The sequence below is a fragment of the Bubalus bubalis genome, chromosome 5, assembly GCF_019923935.1.
Source record: "Bubalus bubalis isolate 160015118507 breed Murrah chromosome 5, NDDB_SH_1, whole genome shotgun sequence".
Classification (NCBI taxonomy): domain Eukaryota; kingdom Metazoa; phylum Chordata; class Mammalia; order Artiodactyla; family Bovidae; genus Bubalus; species Bubalus bubalis.
This window is the reverse complement of record NC_059161.1, coordinates 52,166,364-52,187,841: the sequence shown is the minus strand read 5'-3', so window position 1 is coordinate 52,187,841 and position 21,478 is coordinate 52,166,364. Positions and strand designations below refer to the sequence as shown.

The following is a 21,478-nucleotide window of genomic DNA, read 5'->3' as shown; positions in this document are numbered from 1 at the left end:
CACCTCACCTCTCCTCTGATCCTCTCATCCACCAGTCAGATGGGCTCAGCTGTTCCTGCCATTCCTCCCTTCTCACCCCCCACAGTCCCACCCCCTGTTCCTCTCTAGCTGTCCCAACAAAGTGGGCTGTGCTTCATTTCTTCAGTCTCAAGGCCTTCCTGGTCTGTATCTGGATAGTAGGTTCATTTGTCCTAATGTTAGGGGAAACACACTGATTGAAACCGCCCACCCTGGCCAGGCACCATAGTAACCATTTGCATGAGTTGTTTTACGACAGGAAGTCCTGGTAAGGAACTAATAAGCCACCACCAACCAAAAGAGTTCAGGAAAGATCAAAAGGAGACACCACATGTCCAACCACCTCCCAGAATCCTTCTCTCTGGCATCCATCTTGGCTGAACAAGGTGTGCACCACCAAGAAGGACTCTGAGTCAGAATGATTGGCTAAAGACAACCTGGAAACTAATCCCATCATCATAAAACCTGAGACTGTGAGCCATGTGGCAGAGCTTACCCTACTGCTCTCCACTCAGGTGCCCTTTCCCAATAAAATCTCTTGCTTTGTCAGCACATATGTCTCCTCGGACAATTCATTTCCAAGTGTTAGACAAGAGCCTAGTTTCGGGCCCTGGAAGGGGTCCCCCTTCCTGTAACAAATGGCAACTCTGGTGGGACTCTTCTTCTCTGCGACTGATATCCTGACCGCTTGGGGTACTCAGGAGCCAGCTTGCCTGCCAATGGACCAGACCCAGTGACTGCAAATGGGACCCTTTTGTCCCTGGTCTCCTCCTGATGCGTACAACTGGCCAGAGTGCCCCGACCAGTAAGGAATAAGAGATTTTATTGACTTCTCTCCCCTGCCCTCTCTCTTTCCTCTCCTTAATCCTTCTTATCTTTCCCCTTTTTTCTAGTCCACTGGTCATGGACACAGGAATCTGGTCTAAGGGCCTCAGCCTGAGCTGAGGATTGGAGACTGATCACCTCCACTTGGCAGAGAACTCGAATTCTGGTTCTGTTCTGGGCAGATTTCTGGTAGGGCCGAGTTCCAGTCCTCCCTTCTCTGGAAGCCCAGGGTAAAGTCCCATAACGCCTGGGTATCTGCAGGTGGCAGGAGATGTCTGTAAGGCCACCCCTTTCACCCTCTTCTCCCGCCTCCTCCCTCTTCTTTCAACCTGGCTTCCTTTCCTCCCTTTGAAATGTTTGAAGACCTGAGATATGTTCCTTTACTCTGTTAGTACTTGGATCTAAAGTTCTGTGTCTTTATAGGAGATTTTCTGAGAGACTGTATTCTTGTATTTAAGGGAGTGTCTGAAGAGGACTGCCAGGTCTATGTGTGTTTTAACTCTGTGTTCTGTGTTGTGATTTTTGATGGCCATTTTGCTTTGTCTGGCCACCATTTAGTTTAGACCTGCCGCCATTTTGTTAGCACTTGATTTTCTTTCCCTGTGCCTTGAGACCAGGGCTCTGGCTCTGTTCTCAGAAACACTTATCTAGACCATCTCTAACCCCTGAGACGGAGGAAAAATGGGAAACAGCCTTGAAAAGTTTTATTTATTCCAACTGTTTTTTATAAACTAGTAAATTTTATATTGTAATATCTAATTCATGACTAAGCTTAGAAAATGAAGCTAGATCTTGCATTGTGTCTGTCTAAATATGTCTTGGTATGACTTTGTCTCTGGATAATATTTTTGAGGTTAATTTATAAATGAGCTCTATTTAATTGGCTTAAAGAAAAGTAAGTGCTTACAAATCAAATAATTAAATAATAAATTCCAGGTTAATGTGCACTGGGAAATATTCAATATTAAATCAGATCAGATCAGATCAGTCACTCAGTCATGTCCGACTCTTTGCGACCCCATGAATCGCAGCACGCCAGGCCTCCTTGTCCATTACCAACTCCCAGAGTCCACTCAGACTCACGTCCATTGAGTCAGTGATGCCATCCAGCCATCTCATCCTCTGTCGTCCCCTTCTCCTCCTGCCCCCAATCCCTCCCAGCATCAGAGACTTTTCCAATGAGTCAACTCTTCGCATGAGGTGGCCAAAGTACTGGAGTTTCAGCTTTAGCATCATCCTTCCAAGGAAATCCTAGGGCTGATCTCCTTCAGAATGGACTGGTTGGATCTCCTTGCAGTCCAAGGGACTCTCAAGAGTCTTCTCCAACACCACAGTTTAAAACCATCAATTCTTCGGTGCTCAGCCTTCTTCACAGTCCAACTCTCACATCCATACATGACCACAGGAAAAACCCTAGCCTTGACTAGCCAGACCTTTGTTGGCAAAGTAATGTCTCTGCTTTTGAATATGCTATCTAGGTTGGTCATAACTTTCCTTCCAAGGAGTAAGCGTCTTTTGATTTCATGGCTGCAGTCACCATCTGCAGTGATTTTGGAACCCAGAAAAATAAAAGTCTGACACTGTTTCCACTGTCTCCCCATCTATTTCCCATGAAGTGGTGGGACCGGATGCCATGATCTTTGTTTTCTGAATGTTGAGCTTTAAGCCAACTTTTTCAGTCTCTGCTTTCACTTTCATCAAGAGGCTTCTGAGTTCCTCTTCACTTTCTGCCATAAGGGTGGTGTCATCTGCATATCTGAGGTTATTGATATTTCTCCCGGCAATCTTGATTCCAGCTTGTGTTTCTTCCAGTCCAGCGTTTCTCATGATGTACTCTGCATATAAGTTAAATAAACAGGGTGACAATATACAGCCTTCATGTACTCCTTTTCCTATTTGGAACCAGTCTGTTGTTCCATGTCCAGTTCTAACTGTTGCTTCCTGACCTGCATACAAATTTCTCAAGAGGAAGGTCAGGTGGTCTGGTATTCCCATCTCTTTCAGAATTTTCCACAGTTGATTGTGATCCACACAGTCAAAGGCTTTGGCATAGTCAATAAAGCAGAAATAGATGCTTTTCTGGAACTCTCTTGCTTTTTCCATGATCCAGCAGATGTTGGCAATTTGATCTCTGGTTCCTCTGCCTTTTCTAAAACCAGCTTGAACATCAGGAAGTTCACGGTTCATGTATTGCTGAAGCCTGGCTTGGAGAATTTTGAGCATTACTTTACTAGCGTGTGAGATGAGTGCAATTGTGCGGTAGTTTGAGCATTCTTTGGCATTGCCTTTCTTTGGGATTGGAATGAAAACTGACCTTTTCCAGTCCTGTGGCCACTGCTGAATTTTCCAAATTTGCTGGCATATTGAGTGCAGCACTTTCACAGCATCATCTTTCAGGATTTGGAAGAGCTCAACTGAAATTCCATCACCTCCACTAGCTTTGTTCATAGTGATGCTTTCTAAGGCCCACTTGACTTCACATTCCAGGATGTCTGGCTCTAGGTCAGTGATCACACCATCGTGATTATCTGGGTCATGAAGATCTTTTTTGTACAGTTCTTCTGTGTATTCTTGCCATCTCTTCTTAATATCTTCTGCTTCTGTTAGGTCCATACCATTTCTGTCCTTTATCGAGCCCATCTTTGCATGAAATGTTCCCTTGGTATCTCTAATTTTCTTGAAGAGATCCCTAGTCTTTCCCATTCTGTTGTTTTCCTCTATTTCTTTGCATTGATCGCTGAAGAAGGCTTTCTTATCTCTTCTTGCTGTTCTTTGGAACTCTGCATTCAGATGTTTATATTTTTCCTTTTCTCCTTTGCTTTTCGCTTCTCTTCTTTTCACAGCTATTTGTAAGGCCTCCCCAGACAGCCATTTTGCTTTTTTGCATTTCTTTTCCATGGGGATGGTCTTGACCCCTGTCTCCTGTACAATGTCACGAACCTCAGTCCATAGTTCATCAGGCACTCTATCTATCAGATCTAGGCCCTTAAATCTATTTCTCACTTCCACTGTATAATCATAAGGGATTTGATTTAGGTCATACCTGAATGGTCTAGTGGTTTTCCCTACTTTCTTCAATTTCAGTCTGAATTTGGCAATAAGGAGTTCATGATCTGAGCCACAGTCAGCTCCTGGTCTTGTTTTTGCTGACTGTATAAAGCTTCTCCATCTTTGGCTGCAAAGAATATAATCAATCCGATTTCGGTGTTGACCATCTGGTGATGTCCATGTATAGAGTCTTCTCTTGTGTTGTTGGAAGAGGGTGTTTGTTATGACCAGTGCATTTTCTTGGCAAAACTGTCAGTCTTTGCCCTGCTTCATTCTGTATTCCAAGGCCAAATTTGCCTGTTACTCCAGGTGTTTCTTGACTTCCTACTTTTGCATTCCAGTCCCCTATAATGAAAAGGACATCTTTTTGGGGTGTTAGTTCTAAAAGGTCTTGTAGGTCTTCATAGAACTGTTCAACTTCAGCTTCTTCAGCATTATTGGTTGGGGCATAGACTTGGATTACTGTGACATTGAATGGTTTGCCTTGGAAATGAACAGAGATCATTCTGTCGTTTTTGAGATTGCATCCAAGTACTGCCTTTCGGACTCTTTTGTTGACCATGATGGCCCCTCCATTTCTACTGAGGGATTCCTGCCTGCAGCAGTAGATATAATGGTCATCTGAGTTAAATTCACCCATTCCAGTCCATTTGAGTTCTCTGATTCCTAGAATGTCGACATTCACTCTTGCCATCTCTTGTTTGACCACTTCCAATTTGCCTTGATTCATGGACCTGACATTCCAGGTTCCTATGCAATATTGCTCTTTACAGCATCGGACCTTGCTTCTATCACCAGTCACATCCACAGCTGGGTATGATATTAATGTTTGTTTGTTGACCTATCTAATTATAAACATGTCTTAGAGTAATTAAGTAGAATATTCTCATTGTACCTAGGTTTAATATAAGTTAAATATTATCATATCTGTTACAAGTTTGTCAACAAGGAAACTACCTCGAGTGAAGAAACTTCTAAAAAAAATGTAAATGAGATATGAGCTTTTGGATAAACTCTATTAAGAATAATTATTCTTTAGAAATATCTGTCTAAAATAGTCTCTCCAGATGGACATAACTTGAATTTCTAAGGGTTGCGCTAAACAAAGTGTTGGAAGTCTGTAGCATAGTTAGGTAATTTCCAAATAAAATAAGATTTTGAAACATTTACTACTAAACGCTAATTTCCTTTTCCAGAGAAACAAAGAGATTTGGGACTATAAATGAATAATGTTTGGTGCCATCCTAAAATGTTCTAAGAAAGCAGGGGTTTTAGAAATTATCACTGGTATTTATGCTCACCAATCTATAAAATGCTAATATAAAAGTTAGTTCTTCATTGCTAAAGTAGGAAATGTGTTTTCAGTAAAAAAAAAATATATATATATATATATATATGAAAAAATACTAAAAAGTGTTATGCATGATCAGGATTTTCTAGAATTGGATTACAATTAGTTAGATAAATGGATTTTGTTAGGAATTACACAGCCATAAGTGAAGGAGGAAACAGACAGAGCTGGACTCCATCTTAGGCCAGGCTGCGAACATTAGGCTACACACATGGTCACCCTCCCAGTGGACTCTGAACTTTGTGCCCCATGTCTATAGAAGCGGCATACCAATGGGAAACCAGACCCCCCGGATAAAAGAGCCTCAGGACTTGTACTTGGACTATCCGTTGCCTAAAAGAATATGCTAGTTATCTCTGTAACAGAACAAAGTCGTAAATTTCATAATGTTTATCGGGATATGACCACAGTCCTATTGATAAATGTCCACTGTTTATCTAGTCTTGTAACACATGAATCATGGGTTAACTTTGATCGTATCTCTCTTTGACCTTGTCCAGACTAGTTTCAAGGAATTTGGGGAGGTGGGTTTGAGCAAGTACACTTAGGGTATATAAAGTGAAAAAAAAAGTGAAGTAAAGTCGTTCAGTCGTGTCCGGACTCTTTGCGACCCCATGGACTGCAGCCTACCAGGCTCTTCCATCCATGGGATTTTCCAGGCAAGAATACTGGAGTGGGTTGCCATTTCCTTCTCCATAGGGTATATAAGGTTTTCACAAAAACTTGGCTAAGAGGATACTCTGCCTTGGGCCCGCCGGTGTAATAAACTGAACTCCACTATCTGCATTGTCCTTCTGAGTGAGTTTGTTTCCCGGAACGCATGGCTACAACATAAGAAAACTGGTTAGAGCCAACTAGGTGCAATATGGCAGAGCTGACTTTCACTAGACCTTGAGCCTTGGTATTTACGCCCATTGTGACACATCAACAAGCTAAACGATACACCCATCAACATTGGCTAAATCTGACCAAATGTTCTAAACCCTTTTAATTGATCTTTTCTATCAGATCAGATCAGTCGCTCAGTCGTGTCCGACTCTTTGCGACCCCATGAATCACAGCACGCCAGGCCTCCCTGTCCATCACCAACTCCCAGAGTTCACTCAGACTCACGTCCATCGAGTCAGTGATGCCATCCAGCCATCTCATCCTCTGTCGTCCCCTTCTCCTCCTGCCCCCAATCCCTCCCATCATCAGAGACTTTTCCAATGAGTCAACTCTTCGCATGGGTGGCCAAAGTACTGGAGTTTCAGCTTCAGCATCATTCCTTCCAGAGAAATCCCAGGGCTGATCTCCTTCAGAATGGACTGGTTGGATCTCCTTGCAGTCCAAGGGACTCTCAAGAGTCTTCTCCAACACCACAGTTCAAAAGCATCAATTCTTCGGTGCTCAGCCTTCTTCACAGTCCAACTCTCACATCCATACATGACCACAGGAAAAACCATAGCCTTGACTAGACGAACCTTTGTTGGCAAAGTAATGTCTCTGCTTTTGAATATGCTGTCTTTTCAATAAAACTCCCTAAATCGAATTCTTTTGAAATTCTTTTGACCTCTAGCTAACTTTGGGGTGCCTCAGAGGGCCCCTGAAACATCCCAAATAGAGATATTAAACTGTGTTTATTTGGTTGGTTAAATTACATGGAAAAGATTATCAAATGAGTAATAAATCCGCTAATGTTATAATGTATGATAAAATCACTAATACAGATATCCTAGAAATTATGTGGAGTTCTTAACATTCTGATATGTCCTGGTGTTATAATGGAAAACCTGATGACTTCACAAAAGTTAACAAAGGACTGAATGAACCAGCAAATATGTTTATAACTTTTATGGTTTCTATCTGAAAAATTACAGGTTTTAAACCTGTGTTTTCCAGGAGTAGGGAAAACCTTCCTCTCAAACTAATTATGACAATAATTTGGTAAAATTATATGTTATAAGCAAAACAATTATATTTTCTCTCTATCTGACTCCTCCAGAGATTTGAAACTCTTAGGTTTCCAGTAAGTTTATCAATTGAGTTAGGAAGGTTATCTCACTAACAGGTACAAAAATCTCAAGGAATTTTTGAGACCGTAAAAAGGGAAGAATTCACCTAGATTTGTTAGGAAAAATCTGTGATAAGCCTTTGGTGTGAGTTTCCCATCCCTGTTTTATTTTAAAAATTCAGTCTGAGACTATAAATGTTTCAACAAAATAAAAAGTCTATGATCAATTATGGTTATATAAATCATCAGACCAAAATTAGTGAGAACAGATCTATTTTGCAAACAAGCTAGCCTTAATTTGGTTATATTGGATAAAAATGAGAGTAATTTTAGGGAGAAAAAATATTTCAATAAATGTTAAATCCCAGTTTGTTAATGGAGGTCTGCATGTAGTAAGACTAATTTCTTGGGTAGTTCTTTGCTGTTATGTGATATTAATGTAAAATTTAATTGAATTCTTAAAGAACACCCTGTTTGTTTCTGAAGCTTATCTCAGTAATCTATCTTTGGATGAAGATCAGATGCCTCATGAGCTGCAACCAGGACTGGAAAAAGACATAATTTAAGGGACTGTCTCCAACCTGGATGGAAGGACTTTTTTTTATCAGGTACTCTTAACTAGCTCATGCACAATGAAACTGAAGGGAAATTAACTCTTAGACTAATTCCCACTTCCAAAGGCCCCTACACTGGATTGGTCTATACAGAAGATAGCTGACCTGATCTCACCTTAAAATGATGCTCAAATAGAGGAGAAACTACACTACACCAGGATGAGAAGATGACAACATCAGAGGTAGACAGCTTGCCCAAGATGCTGGACCTGATTTGTATGATCATTTATAATGTTTTCTTGACTTCTTAGACCTTTGCATATAAATCAAATGCTTTTCTATCATTGGCCTGATCCTAAGCTAATTTTAGAAATCAATCCAATTGTTGGGTTTGTGGCCAGTTATCTGTGTCTACTTCTGGGTTACCTTGGTAAATTTCTCTACTATAAGACTCTAACTGGTTGGCCCTGAGAAAATTTACTTAAAAAAAATTTATAGTCATATCCAGGTCACTGTGATATTACTAGATGGGATCTCCTCACCAGGCCAATTAATAATGCCTGCTCTGACTCTGGCCCTAAATTTGAGCTTTCTTCTATTACGCAAGCTCAAGCAGAGCAACAAGCAAAGTTTCAGCAAAGGAGGAAAAAATCTCCCACAATTATGGGATGGATTTATATAGATAACACCAGGCTATGGTAATTTAGGTTTAAAGTCTCCTCTGTGTTGGAAACAATTAAATCATACTAAGGATAATCAGTCTAGTAACACTAGAAAACTGGGCTATGTGCCTTATAGACAGTACCAATATATAATTTTCCTGGAAGATAAAGATTCTACAGAGTAGACTAAGTCAGATGACCTGAGATATATTGGGCTACATCTAATGGAAGCTCTTAACTTAAGTCTTACTTGTGGCTTTACTAATACAGCTGGCTATGTTACTTGTATTTCACCTGTTTTACACAATTGCTGTTTGTTACACTCCCAAATGTGTGACTGAGGCCTCTGAAAGAATAATATATATTTGCATATGAGATCAATGATGGTAACAGTGTAACTCTAGATATGGGAAGAAGCGACGAGAGGGAATATTTTCCTGGACTTAGAGGCTAGTAAGACAGGTGGTCCAGAGAATTTTGGATACTGTTTTATGGCCTAGTCCAGTAACAGCACATTGAGTGGCCTATCAACAAAATCTTTGCCAAACCTGAGAATGGACATTCTCAGCACCATGGGATAAAATGGTCATGAAATGCCCCCTTAAAATCATGGTCAAGTTTATAAGCAAAAAGGGGCTCTGCCAACTGAAAACTGACACTTGCCATCTGTGTCTACAAAGATTAAATCATGGCCACTGCAACTGCTGACTTTCAAAGCCCCTGAAAGGAGTTCAGGGTGAAAATCAGGAATGAGGCACTCTGCTTTTTATGAGTTCCAATTCTTGCATCTTCTCATACCTAGAGAAACACTGACGTCATTAATGGTGACATCTGCTTTGGCTATTAAGGAAAATTTTTACAATTGAAAGTCAAAATAGAGTAGCTATGGTTCAGACATCCTGGGAAATAACCAGGTGACCCTATGGGTATAATTTCAGTTTAGACGTATTGCTAAACACTTGAGTTTTCTGAGTCGTGTCAGGCTTAGATGCCACCATTCTCAAAACAATGTCTGCTGGAAGCTAGTAACTGCAACCTTACTTTTTATAAAACCAGGCAACTGGCTACCTGGCTACAAGTCTCCCCGAAGTGCCAGGTCCAGACTGGGTTTCAGGTCTTTTCTTCTAAAAAGAAAGGAGATTTATTTTGTCTATTAAAATTCCAGTTATCCCTCCTCCAGCTACTTCTAATTGGGTCTGTTACAACAAAACGGCAGACCAAGGGATTGAGATTTTAATCATCCAAGGCTCAGATCTAGGACTTGGAACTCAGGAATACTTCCAATTCAGTGTCTATTCTCCAAGCTGAGGCAGTCCTATGCCCCATTTTGACAGGAAGTTATCACAGTCATAGTTGCTCAGTTCCCTAAATTAAAACTGAGTAGAATTCTGTAGGGCTCTGGAGATCTGTTCTGTGTTCTCCATTTCTTGTCTGTAGAATGTAGGCTTCATTCAGCCTCCTTGACCTTCCCTGAGTTCCAAAGGGTGGATTCAAACAAGCTAATCAGGGAAGGGAGGGGATACAGAAACAGGAGAAACAATCAAAGGTTGGTACAGCCTTGAGACAGAGTCCTGGTTCCTACTCAAAGAAATATGCATAACAACGTCTTTGAGTTCTTCTACAGAACTGGAGCCCCCACCCAGGTGGAGGATGGTAACTTCAGACTGAACACAAGATCCTGGAGCACAGCTCTGTTGGTTCAACAGCAACCAATCAAAAAAAAAAAAAAAAAAAAAAGTCACAAACCCTGCAGCCCTCACCCCAAATGTTGCCTCCTGTCTCTGGGGACCAGTGATGACCATCCTGTTAGGTCTTCTGTTTGGCCCCTATTTGATCTCTGAGAGGAGCCAACAGTTTCAAACTAAAGTGCTGTTATTACAAGGGTGAATGCTGGTTTCAGTCAAGGAAAAAAAAATACCTTGACTTAGATCAGGTAGAGAGACTTCTGCTCTGCTAGGCAGGCCTATGCCCATGCACAGCAGGAAGAAGTTACAGAAGAAAGAGACCTCCGCCCCAATTCCCAAGAAGTATCTTAAGTATGAAGCCTCTTGGGGGGAGTTGTTATGGGAAGCACACTGATTGAAACCATCCACCCTGGCCAGGCACCATAGTAACTATTTGCATGAGTTGTTTTATGACAGGAAGTCCTGGTAAGGAACACGGAACTAATAAGCCACCACCAACCTGAAGAGTTCGGGAAAGGTCAAAAGGAGACACCACATGTCCGACCACCTCCCAGAATCCTCCTCTCTGGCATCCATCTTGGCTGAACAAGGCGTGCACCACGAGGAAGGACTCTGAGTCAGAATGATTGGCTAAAGACAACCCAGAAACTAATCGCATCACCATAAAACCCGAGACTGCAAGCCACCCGGCAGAGCAGTTCTCCTGGGTTCCCTTACCCTACTGCTCTCCACCCGGGTGCCCTTTCCCAATAAAATCTCTTGCTTTGTCAGAACATGTGTCTCCTCAGACAATTCATTTCTGAGTGTTAGACAAGAGCCCAGTTTGGGGCCCTGGAAGGGTCCCCCTTCCTGCAACACTAAGAATGGAGATGATCCAGAGAATGAATCCTTGAATTGCTCTCAGCAAGTCAAATGGCAGGTGCTCTTGATCCCTAATCCTCCCTGATTTAGGAACTTCCAGGGAGGCACCTTTTGCATACATTTTTGCTTCTTCTTATACCAATAATCCATGGTTATTGTAGAAAAATTAGAAATTAGATCAAGTGGAAAAATAAACATTGCCTTTAATCCCATCACCTAAGGAGAACCAGTGTGGCTCTTTTGGAACGTGACTCTACACCTTTTTTTCCTATGCATTAAGGCACATCTTAACCTTAATTTTTAAAACAGGTATGAACTCATGCTGTATGTAAACAGGTCAGGTTGTGTATGAACAGGAGATACAAAAACCAAAATAATTCTGTTTTAGGATTGTGGGATTATTTGCGGTTTTCAATTCATTCAAAATTATCTTTTAATGTTGTTACTTCATCTTTTCAGTGGGAAAAAAGTTGTAATTACAGGTCACTTCTAATGGGATTTGGCTTAATGTCTGTATTAGTTTTTTTTTATTGCTGCCATAACAATTTATCACAATTAGTGGCCTAAAGCAAAACAAATTTGTTATCTCACATCCTGTGGGTCAGAGATCTGAGTGGACCAAGCTGGTTTCTGTGCTCCAGTCCCACAGGCCAAATCAAGGTGTCAACTGATCTGGGTTCCTATCTGGAGGCTCTGTGGGGAGAAACGGCATCGAGTCTTGTTTGAGTTGTTGGAAGAATTTGGTTCCATGTAGCTGTAGGACTAAAGTCCCTTTTCCTTGCTGACTGTGAGCTGGGAGTCATTTTCACCTTCTGAAAGTTACTCGCATTCCCTGGCTCATGGAGCTTTTCATCTTGAAACCCACAATGGAAGATCAAGTCCTTCTGAAGCTTTGAATCTCTTGACCTCCCGTTCTGCCTCCAGCTGGAGAGTTCTCTGCTTTCGTTCTGAATAATCCAAGATAATCTCCCTATTTTAAGATCTGTAGCCTTAATTACATTTGCCATGGCCCTGTACCATGTAACAGGACATAGTCACAAGTTCTAAGGATTGGGAGGCATGGACATATTTGGAGAGAATATTCTGTCTGTCTCCCTGTGCTGATGAGCACATCCTAACGTGTTGAAATGGAACCAATCTCCTCTATGTTTTTTAGCTCATGTGGAATGATGTGAGCAGGCCCATCCTTGCCACTGATTGCATGTGACTGTCTGAGAGTCCACAGTCCTTTTGGAGTCACAGATACATCACTCAGTAACTGGGAGAATTCTTTGGATGGTTTTGATATGCTTCTTGTAGAGACAGTGAGTGTATGACCCGGTACTCACAACAGGCCAAGTGGCAGTTCTTCATTCTGTTGTCTTAGGAAGGTAATATAGCCACTTACAAGTCAGAGACAAATCTTCTGTCCCTACCTCCAACAATAGGCTTGCCATGTCCTCAAATCCTGGCTGGTTTTTTCCCTCTGCTATTCAGATGCTATTAATTAGCTTTGTACATCAACATAGAAAAGCCATGAACTTCAGTAAGTCAGACCTAAGGAAACCCCACTGAGCAGAGAAAGTAAGCATGGTAGAATTGCCAGATGTGCATGTTAATTAATTCCTGTGTCATCAGCAGAGCATGCTTCCTGGGGCATGTTGAATCTCTGCTCCATAGATTTGCATTGCCTCAGCCTTGATTTCCTCATCAGAAAAAATGGGAATAATAATACCTACCTCAAGAAATAGTTGCAAGAATTTAGTGATATAAAGTATAAGATGTTGCCTAGCATGGCTGCCAGGTTCAGAGTGAACGCTCAGTAAATGCTCACTTGCCTGCCCTGTCCCCAGAACCATCCCCTAGGAGTTGGGGGTCCTTGGTCACCCCCTTTCTTCAGATCATTATGTTGCTCTCATTCCCCATTATTGCTCCCTCTCTCCTATGTAAAGAACACTAGAAAATAAATACAGGGACTTCCCCGGTGGTCCAGTGGTTAAGAAGCTGCCTTCCAATGCAGGGGATGCAGGTTTGATCCCTGGTTGGGGAACTAAGATCCCACATGCTTTGAGGCAACTAGCCCCTTGCACGGCAACTACTGAGCTGTGCACTCTGGAGCCCACGTGCCACAGTGAAAGATCCTGCATGCTGCAACTAAGACCTGATGCAGTCAAATAAATAAAAAAATTTTTAAAGAAATTAAATACACAGACACAAAGTGAAACATCACTTCTATTTTATTTCAGCAGATTATCTACATGCAATTATTTTCTTTTTGCTAAGTTTCAGAAAACCATGTAAATATATGTGAGTTCTGGTGAGAAGTTCTCTAAAACGGTGGAGGAAATAACCTAAATAGTTTAGCACAGCAATGCTCTGTCTCCAGAGGAGCAGAGGAATGGGTGAGAGTAGGGTTGTCCGATCCCCAGGGCGATGAAGTCCCAGAGCCAAATCCCAAATCCTTCTTTTTAAAAGGAAATGGTGGCCCAAAGGGCACAGTTTATGGCCCTATTAGATCCAGAAATCAGGGGTCCCAATTCCCTGTCCACTGCCCCTAGGCTAAAGCCCTTCACCCTCCCTTCTAGCACTCTCTCAGGGGAATGGGGACCCAAGTATATTTACAGAAGCCCAGAATAGGCCAACATTTTGGTAAGTGGGGATTCTTTTTAGATTTTCTCCTTGCCTAGGGGAAACAGAGGGATGTTTTGTTTTGTTTTGTTTTAATTCATCATCTGATAGAGTAAGTCAGTCGATTTTCCCAGTTCTCATTATAGGGTGTGTTGTCCCACACTCAGCTGAGAATTTGCTAGAGAACAGAAACTCGGAGCTGACAGTCTGTCCATGCTCAGCTGTATCCTTTAACAAGTTGGCTGAAATTTCCTTCTACAGCGCTGCCACCCGGGTTGCATTAGTTACTCATGTAAGTGCTCAGGGCGAGTGATGGACAGGAGGGCAAGAAACAGAAGAACACACAAAAAATTACAAGAGGTGCACTCGGTTGATGCAGGACTAACTTGCTAAGTAGAAAATTAAGACCTGTGTTAAGACCTGCTTTGTGCACATGCCTAGTCAGAGGCCTTCATGCTACACTCCACACCTACGGCTCCAGCTTCCTTGGCACAAGCGCCCCATCTGAAGCACAGCTGCACGTCTGCACCCTCATGTTGGGCAGGCTGACCACCTGGGGCTGGAGTCGGCCTCCCTCCTGGATGCTGACAATCATGGGCAGCGAGGTCGTCTCCGAGGCGATGCACTGTCGAGGCCCCAGAAAAGGCCACTTGAAGGTCAGGGACTCTGGGGGCTGCTGGCAGGTGCCCACACACTCATAGGCCAGGAAGCCTGGGGGCTCCAGGACCCAGTTCTCAGCCCACTTCATCCCCTGCAGGTCAATGTACATCTCCTGGCGGCAGCAGCGGGTGCCCTTGGTCACTGGTGCCTTAGGATCACAGTTTCCTTGAGCTCTGGGGGTGCGTGACAAAGAGAAGCAGAGTCAGAGGTCAGCTGGGAGATCAGGCATCAGGGAGCCAAGGGCAGGGCCTAGTGGGGCATCTGCAGGTAGAATTATAATCCATCTCTCACTACAAAAGATCTGGAGGACTTCCCTGGTGGTTCAGTGGTTAAGAATCCCCCTGCCAATGCAGGGGACGTGGGTTCAATCCCTGGTCTGGGAAGATTCCACATGCCTGCTGCTGCTGCTGCTAAGTCACTTCAGTCATGTCCGACTCTGTGCGACCCCATAGATGGCAGCCCACCAGGCTCCCCCATCCCTGGGATTCTCCAGGCAAGAACACAGGAGTGGGTTGCCATTTCCTTCCCCAAGGCATGAAAGTGAAAAGTGCAAGTGAAGTTGCTCAGTCTTGCCCAACTCTTAGCGACCCCATGCACTGCAGCCTACCAGGCTCCTCCGTCCACGGGATTTTCCAGGCAAGAGTACTGGAGTGGGTTGCCATTGCCTTCTCCACATGCCTGGGAGCAACTAAACCCATGTGCCATAACTACAGAATGCTGAGTGCCTAGAGCCTGTGCTCTGTAATGAGAGAAGCCACCACAACGAGAAGCCCACACACTACAACCAGAGAGTAGCCACCACTCACTGCAATTAGAGAAAGCCCGCACAGCAATGAAGACCCAGCACAGCCAAAAATTAATTAATTAATTAAAATGTAAAAACAATATTTGTGATAAGTGGTGAATGAATAAACATATCTGAAACATAAGTCATAAATCAGTTACTGTTTTTTAATGGTCTCCTATTATGTCAGGCACTGAACTAGGTACTTTCAGCATCATCCCTATTACACCTGAGGACACAGAGACCAAAGATGTTAACTGACATGGCAGAAGCTCTGCAGCCAGTAGAAAGCAGAGTTAAATGAACCTAGGCTGTATGATTGCAAAGGCCTGTTATTAACCACTCTACTGCCCAGCAAGGTCCACTCCAAAGCCTCATCCACTCCAAATAGCTAATTTGTCCCATGAGGAAAGAATTCAGCAAAGGTTTTCAACCTTGTGCTGTGCTTAGTCACTCAGTCGTGTCTGACTCTTTGTGACCCCATGGACTGTAGCCTGCCAGGATCCTCTGTTTTTGGGGATTCTCCAGGCAAGAATACTGGAGTGCATTGCCATTCCCTCCTCCAGAGGATTCTCCCAACCCAGGGATCGAACCCAGGTCTTCCGCATTGCAGGTAGATTCTTTACCATCTGAGCCACCAGGGAAGCCCTTAGTAACCACTTATGGCTTTTAATCTTTCAAAGAATTAATTAGAGAAAAGGGTAGAGTGAATATAGATGATTACAATAATGAATATGTAACAATGACAACATAAAACCCATTGAAAATATCTGAAGGTATTTTCAACAAAATGTTTAAATAAGAAAAATGTCTGCCATTAGAAACTCTGACATAGGGTGAGAAATCAGTTGCATCCTGGGGCTATCGGCCTCTGCTCCCCAGCTGGTCTCGCCCACCGAGGGGCCTGGACCACCCAGTCCACCCGCAGCCTGCCCCCGGGCCTACCCGTAGTCCCTGAGGTCCAGGGTGTGCAGCTCCAGCTGGGGCTCCCCCTGCCGGCCGCTCGACGGCCCCTGGGGGGCGAAGCGGACCAGCCTGTGGGCGCTGGAGGCCAGCGGGCCCAGGTGCTCCCGCTGCACCAACACCTGCAGGAGCAGCGGCTGCCGGGGGCTGCGCAGCTGCTGCCAGAAGTTCACTGCCTCGGTCACATCCAGGGCCTTCCAGCCGCTCTCGTGGATGGACACCAGCCTGCGACACCGCACGGAGGGAGACACAGGCCCGCGCTCAGGCGTGGGGACTGGGACTGCCCGGGGTGGCCCCGGGGGCGGCACCTCTCCCACTCGCTCCCGCGTGTCCCGCCGGGACCGAGCCGCCCCACCTCCCGCCCCGGGCCCAGCCCTCCTTCCCTCCCCCCAGCCCCACACCGCAGCCGCGACCTCCGCACCTGGAGTCGATGAGGGCGGTGCGGTTGGAGCCGTCGTCGCGGACGTGCAGCCACTGGACGGTGACCCGGGCGCGGTCGCTGCGCGGGAAGAGGCGCTCGTGTCTGCGGAGCGCGGCCCTGGGGACTGGCTCCTGGAAGAGGCGCAGCACGGCCTGCACCAGCTCGCTGCGCGGCGGCAGCCGCTGCTCCATGTCGAACACCAGCAAGTATGAGGACGCCTCGGACTCCAGGAACCTGCCTACCACCTCTGGGGACAGGAGCGGGGTCAGCGGGGCCCCTCCGAGCACCAGGCGAGCTCTGAGGGTGCGGGCCCACTGAGGTGGTGGCCAGGCTGTGAAAGACCAGCCCCCTGTTCTGTCCCCTTGGGCCAAGGCCAATTACCTGAAAATCCATCCTGTTTTTAACAACCTTGGCCCAGCGGGAAGGCTGGGGGAGCTGACCAGGCTGCCTCAGCTGAGATGCTGAAGACCAGACTCCCACCTGGGGGCACCTGGCCTTGGGTGTAGCTCTGGGCACTGAAGAAGTGAGTCCAGGCCCAGGGAGGTGAGAGGCTGAGTAGGACGCAGGATGCCAGCTTCCCTGACAGCTGAGTAGCTCCCCGTCACACTTTGGGGTTGTTCCTACACCTTTCCCTCCACAATAATATTTCCCTCCACTTTAATATTCACATTGCTGTGAGATGGGACAGATAGTCACATCAATGTTCCAGAGGAGCAAACAGAAAAGAAAACTGTGATTGTAAAGCCGTTTGCTCAAGGTCAGGCTACTAGTATCAGAGTGAAAAGGGAACCTGAGAAGCCTTGACTGGACGGAAGCTCCCTGAGGCTTCCCGGCCAGGGTTCTTGCCACACCCACCCTCTCCCATTGGCTCTGCTTTCTCTTCTCCATCCTCATCTTCTCTGATGCCTTGGCTTTGTCAGCCGGTCCAGCCTGGCCCAGCTCCTTCTGGCCCTGAGGCGGGGGTCCTCAGCGCAGACAGAGACCAGGGACCCAGGCCCGCAGTTCTCACAGGCCATGGTCCCCCCTCACCACCCTGTGGACCCTGCACCCCAGACAGCTCCCCAGTCCTCACCACCACAAGGACCAGGCTGCAGCAGGAGGGCGGGTCTCACCTCGGAAGTTCTGGCTGAACCTCTTCCCCCGGGAGCGCGCCGCATGGCCACGCTGCAGCAGGGCCACGTACTGGGTCCTCACGTGGGCGGGGATGACCAGCCCCTCCACGGTGGCCTTGTTCACAATGGGGACCTCGCTGAGGTGCAGCTGCTGCAGCAGGCTGTCCAGGATCCACTCCTCCATCAGGGCCGCCCCGGGGCCGGCCAGGGGCAGCGCCCAGAGGGCCCAGCAGAGCCACAGGGGCCGCATGGCGCTGCTGGGGAGAAGGAGGGGCAGAGTGGACGTGTCCCCAGAGGAGGCTCCAGGAGGGTCCCAGCAGTGGGGTGTGCTGAGAGCCAGGCTGGGCCAGCTTTATAGCAGCCCTGTGCTGGGCCAGGGTGGTGGGAGGGGGGAGAGGCTGGGAGGAAGGGAGGTCACACCCTTCAGACCTCCTGGGAGCTCAGCATCCAGACAGGTCCCTCAGCCTGAGGAGGGGGCTGTCTAGAAGGGCACAAAGGGCTGTCTGGATGCCACACAGACCTGGGGCCTCTGACCGCTGGTCTCTGGCAGCTCAATAATAATTTTAGTGCCTGTTGAATTTCCCTGATTCTACCCTAGTCCTTAGTCTATGAAAAAGTGAGCCTACCCCGTGACAATGAGTGTCCCATTAGCCAGCTATTTAAATCTCATTCCTGAAGGCCAGTCTGGGTCTAGGTTTGCTCACTGACAGGAAGGAAGGAGGGAAAGTGTTCTGCATTGCTGCCTCTTCTACGCCAGGCCCTGTTAAGGCACTTTCACAGAAGCCCCTCGAGTCACCGCCCTCCTTTCTTCAGTGCATGCAAGCCCTCTCCCACTCCTTTCACAGTCCCTCAGGGGACTCCGTCCTCCCCTGTGGCAGAAGGAAGCTAGACGCCATGAGGACAGGACAGCTGGCAGCTCAGCTCTGCTGGTTCCAAGAGAAGTAATTTCTCCAAGTGTCTCTGCAACCACAGGACTGCAGAGAGGTTTCCCCCCACCCCACAAGCACGGCATGGTTCTGGGGAGCCCTCTGAGCAGTGACCCTACCTTGGGTACATGGCGTCAGCGCTCAGTTTGAGCCCAAGTCATGCCCAGATTCAGAATACAGGAGAGGAATCTGGAAAGCAGAGGTCAGAGCTGCCCAGAGTCACATCCTGTCCAAAGTCACAGGTGTGAGCACGTGGGGAGAGAAGCCCCGGTGCTGCCTCAAACACACAGTTGAGACTGGCAGGACTTAATGGTGGGCCTGCTGCTCGCCGGGTGTTTGACCTGAAAGCTCCCTAACTTCTCAGTGCCTCGGTTTCTCCTCTGAAGGAGGTGATGACAGGTCTACTTCCTAAGGCTAGTGTGAAAGTGTTAGCCACTCAGTCGTCCAACTCTTTATGACCTCATGGACTGTAACCCACCAGGGATTGAACCTGGGTATCTCGCATTGCAGGCAGAATCTCCAGGGAAGCCCAAGGCTAATATGAAGATTAAATGAATCACACACCTAAGACATTCAGGGCAGGCCTGGCGTGGTGAGAACCCTCGCGGGTTTGCTCTTGTTCTCACTGGTCTGCTGTTAAGGTCTCAGGGTGCGGCTTTCTAAAAATGAAGATGACAAGGAGAGGAGTCATTTCCTGAGCGTCACTCTGTGCCAGGCACTGTTCTGGGCTCTGAACATGTATTCACAACAGCCCTAGGAGGCAGGTGCCAGCATCCACCAGTCTTCCAGACACGAAGCCAGAACACGCGCATGAAGGAACCTGCCTGCACTCGCTCAGCAGGTGGAGGGCGAGGAGGTCAATGCAGGCCTCTGTCCCCGAGGTCCCTCCTGGCACGAGGCATTTGAGGATGTGCAGGAGGAAGCCCTACTTGAAACATAACAGCCTCACTTCCTCGTGTTCTGTCACATGGCGGATGAGCCATGATGGTGGAAGAGGATGAAGACTGTGGTTGGGGCCAAGGGCCCAGTGGGCAGGGAGCACCCCTCAGCTCCTTCCCAGCACAGGCACTCTGGTCTCCTCTGTGGGTAATTGTGTTACTGGTGGGTCTCTTTTTCCATCCCCCTGCCGCTGTGCTACTCACACGTCCCAGGAAGAGGAAGGAAAAAACTTCTGGTGCTTAAGGGAGGAATTTCTGCCGGAAGAGAGCACAAATTGCCACCATATGCATATGCGTGTACATATATTCAAACATATGTATGTATTTGCACATGTGCATAAGGTGGGGGGGGACTTATAATTTGAAGAAAGGGAGGAATAATAATAATGCTGATAATAATCATATTGGCTAATACTGCTTATGAGCTGCACACTGTTCTGAGTGCTTTGCATGCATTAACTCTATCCTCACAACTTGCCATCATTGTTCCCATTTTACAGATGAAGAAACTGAGGCATAAAACTGTCACTTGACATGTCCAAGGTCATACAGCTAGTAAGTGCCAGAGCTCGGGTTATTTGAAGGGAGGAAACAGAAATTCTGTCAAATACACAGGACAGGATAAGAGGAAATACAGAAATTCTGAGACTGAACTGGGGAGGGGAGAGAAGGCAGATGGGGGAGAGCTGGGAGCCTCTCAGGGGGCAACACAATCATGACCTCTGCTGATTCTCTGCTCCCCTTTCCTCCTCTTGCACCTCTGTTCCCTCAGAACTTGAGTAATCCTCAGGGCAGAATTCACATCCCATCTTGGAGTTCATACATCACGTTGTTCTGACACCCCTTGAAATATAAGGTGCCACTTCTGGGTCCGGCCTGAGGGGGCCCTCCTGCTCTCCCTGTGACACGTGTAGCCTTCTTCAAAAGGAGAACTGTTGCCTTTCTTTACAAGTGATTAACAGGGAAAGGACTTACTTGGTGCAAACATTTGGGCCTTAAGTCAGACCAAAAGGTGAAGAAGTGCCACATTTACAGGAGACTCAGGACATGTGGCCTTCAGTCCCTGGAAGTGTTTTGGGCAGGCATTCTGTAAATATGCAGTAGTCCACCCTCGCTGCTGGGTGAGAGGAAGCACTGGGGCTTATCACTGGCCAAGGTGGTGCCAAGGATATAACACCCAGGCTGCCCTCACAGGCCGAGGCCCCCTCGCCAGGCCTCCAGCATCTGGATGTCCAGGAGCTCCATGGGGCTGGAAGCTCAAAATGAGGCCTTGGCGGGCCCCCATGTTATTTCAGCAGGACCTGCTATCTCAGGGCAGAGGTTGGCCAAGCCCTGGGCTGCAGCTCTCTGACCAACACGTGCCCACACGAGGCTCTCTTCTGCCAAGGAGATGCTTCAGAGCTGAAGGCCTCTGGGAGTCGCCCAGGGTGGGGGTGGGGGATCAGAAGGCGCTTCTCTACCTGGGTAACTGACCAGTTTAATTGAAACTTCATTTTCTAGAGAAAAAAGTAAAGTGGAAGGACCTTCCCCTGCTGGGTTCTCAGCCTTTCCCGGGTGTCTCACTGGTGCTCCTAGACTGGCCTCCCAGGTCAGAGCTGACTCTAGAGCCAAGGCTTTGATGGGAATTGGAACTGACCAGGACCAGTGTTGCCTACATGGATGGGCTTCTGGGGTCTGTTGCTTAGGGAGCTCCGAGGGGCCACAGGCGCCTGGACAGGGGTCTACAGTTAAAAAAATCAAGAATCCTTTCCAATCATGGAGACCTCCCTCAAGGAGAGAGAGCCCGCGAGCATGTGTCACCCTCAGGGGATTTGTCCGGCAAGGTGCCCCATCCCCAACCAGCCCAGAGGGACTTTGTAGAATCAGAGGACTTAACGGTGAAATGGACTGTCAGGTCCATTCTCCTGCCCTGTGGTTTTTAGAGCTAAGAAAATCAAAGCTCAGAGAGGTGACAGCATCACCAAGCTCACATAGTTAATGATCAATGCCTGCATGAAGTCAGGTCTTCTGATTTCCAGCCTGATTTCCAAACCTTCGTACTATGTCCAGTGCACAGTCCTGCCTGACCTC

General features: G+C 46.6%; 1 protein-coding gene across 1 annotated transcript; it reads right to left on the bottom strand.

The window, feature by feature from the left end:
• Positions 1-13,195: 13,195 nt before the first annotated feature.
• LOC102405332 (left-right determination factor 2) lies at positions 13,196-18,555 on the bottom strand. Its single transcript, XM_025286038.2, has 4 exons — positions 17,545-18,555; positions 16,433-16,679; positions 15,994-16,236; positions 13,196-14,437 (listed from the first exon to the last, which is right to left on the bottom strand). Exons 1-4 carry the CDS (start codon positions 17,792-17,794, stop codon positions 14,074-14,076), a joined length of 1,104 nt encoding a protein of 367 aa, XP_025141823.1. The 5' UTR covers positions 17,795-18,555; the 3' UTR covers positions 13,196-14,073.
• Between the last annotated feature and the right edge of the window lie 2,923 nt (positions 18,556-21,478).

What these genes read in the sequence shown, in the direction of transcription:
- LOC102405332 (XM_025286038.2), bottom strand. Translation starts at nt 17,794, where the DNA reads ATGCGGCCCCTGTGGCTCTGCTGGGCCCTCTGGGCGCTGCCCCTGGCC. An exon ending in ACCGCCCTCATCGACTCCAG is followed by an intron (nt 16,237 to 16,432) that starts GTGCGGAGGTCG and finishes GCGGTGTCGCAG; the next exon opens with GCTGGTGTCCATCCACGAGA. An exon ending in CTGGACCTCAGGGACTACGG is followed by an intron (nt 14,438 to 15,993) that starts GTAGGCCCGGGG and finishes ACGCACCCCCAG; the next exon opens with AGCTCAAGGAAACTGTGATC.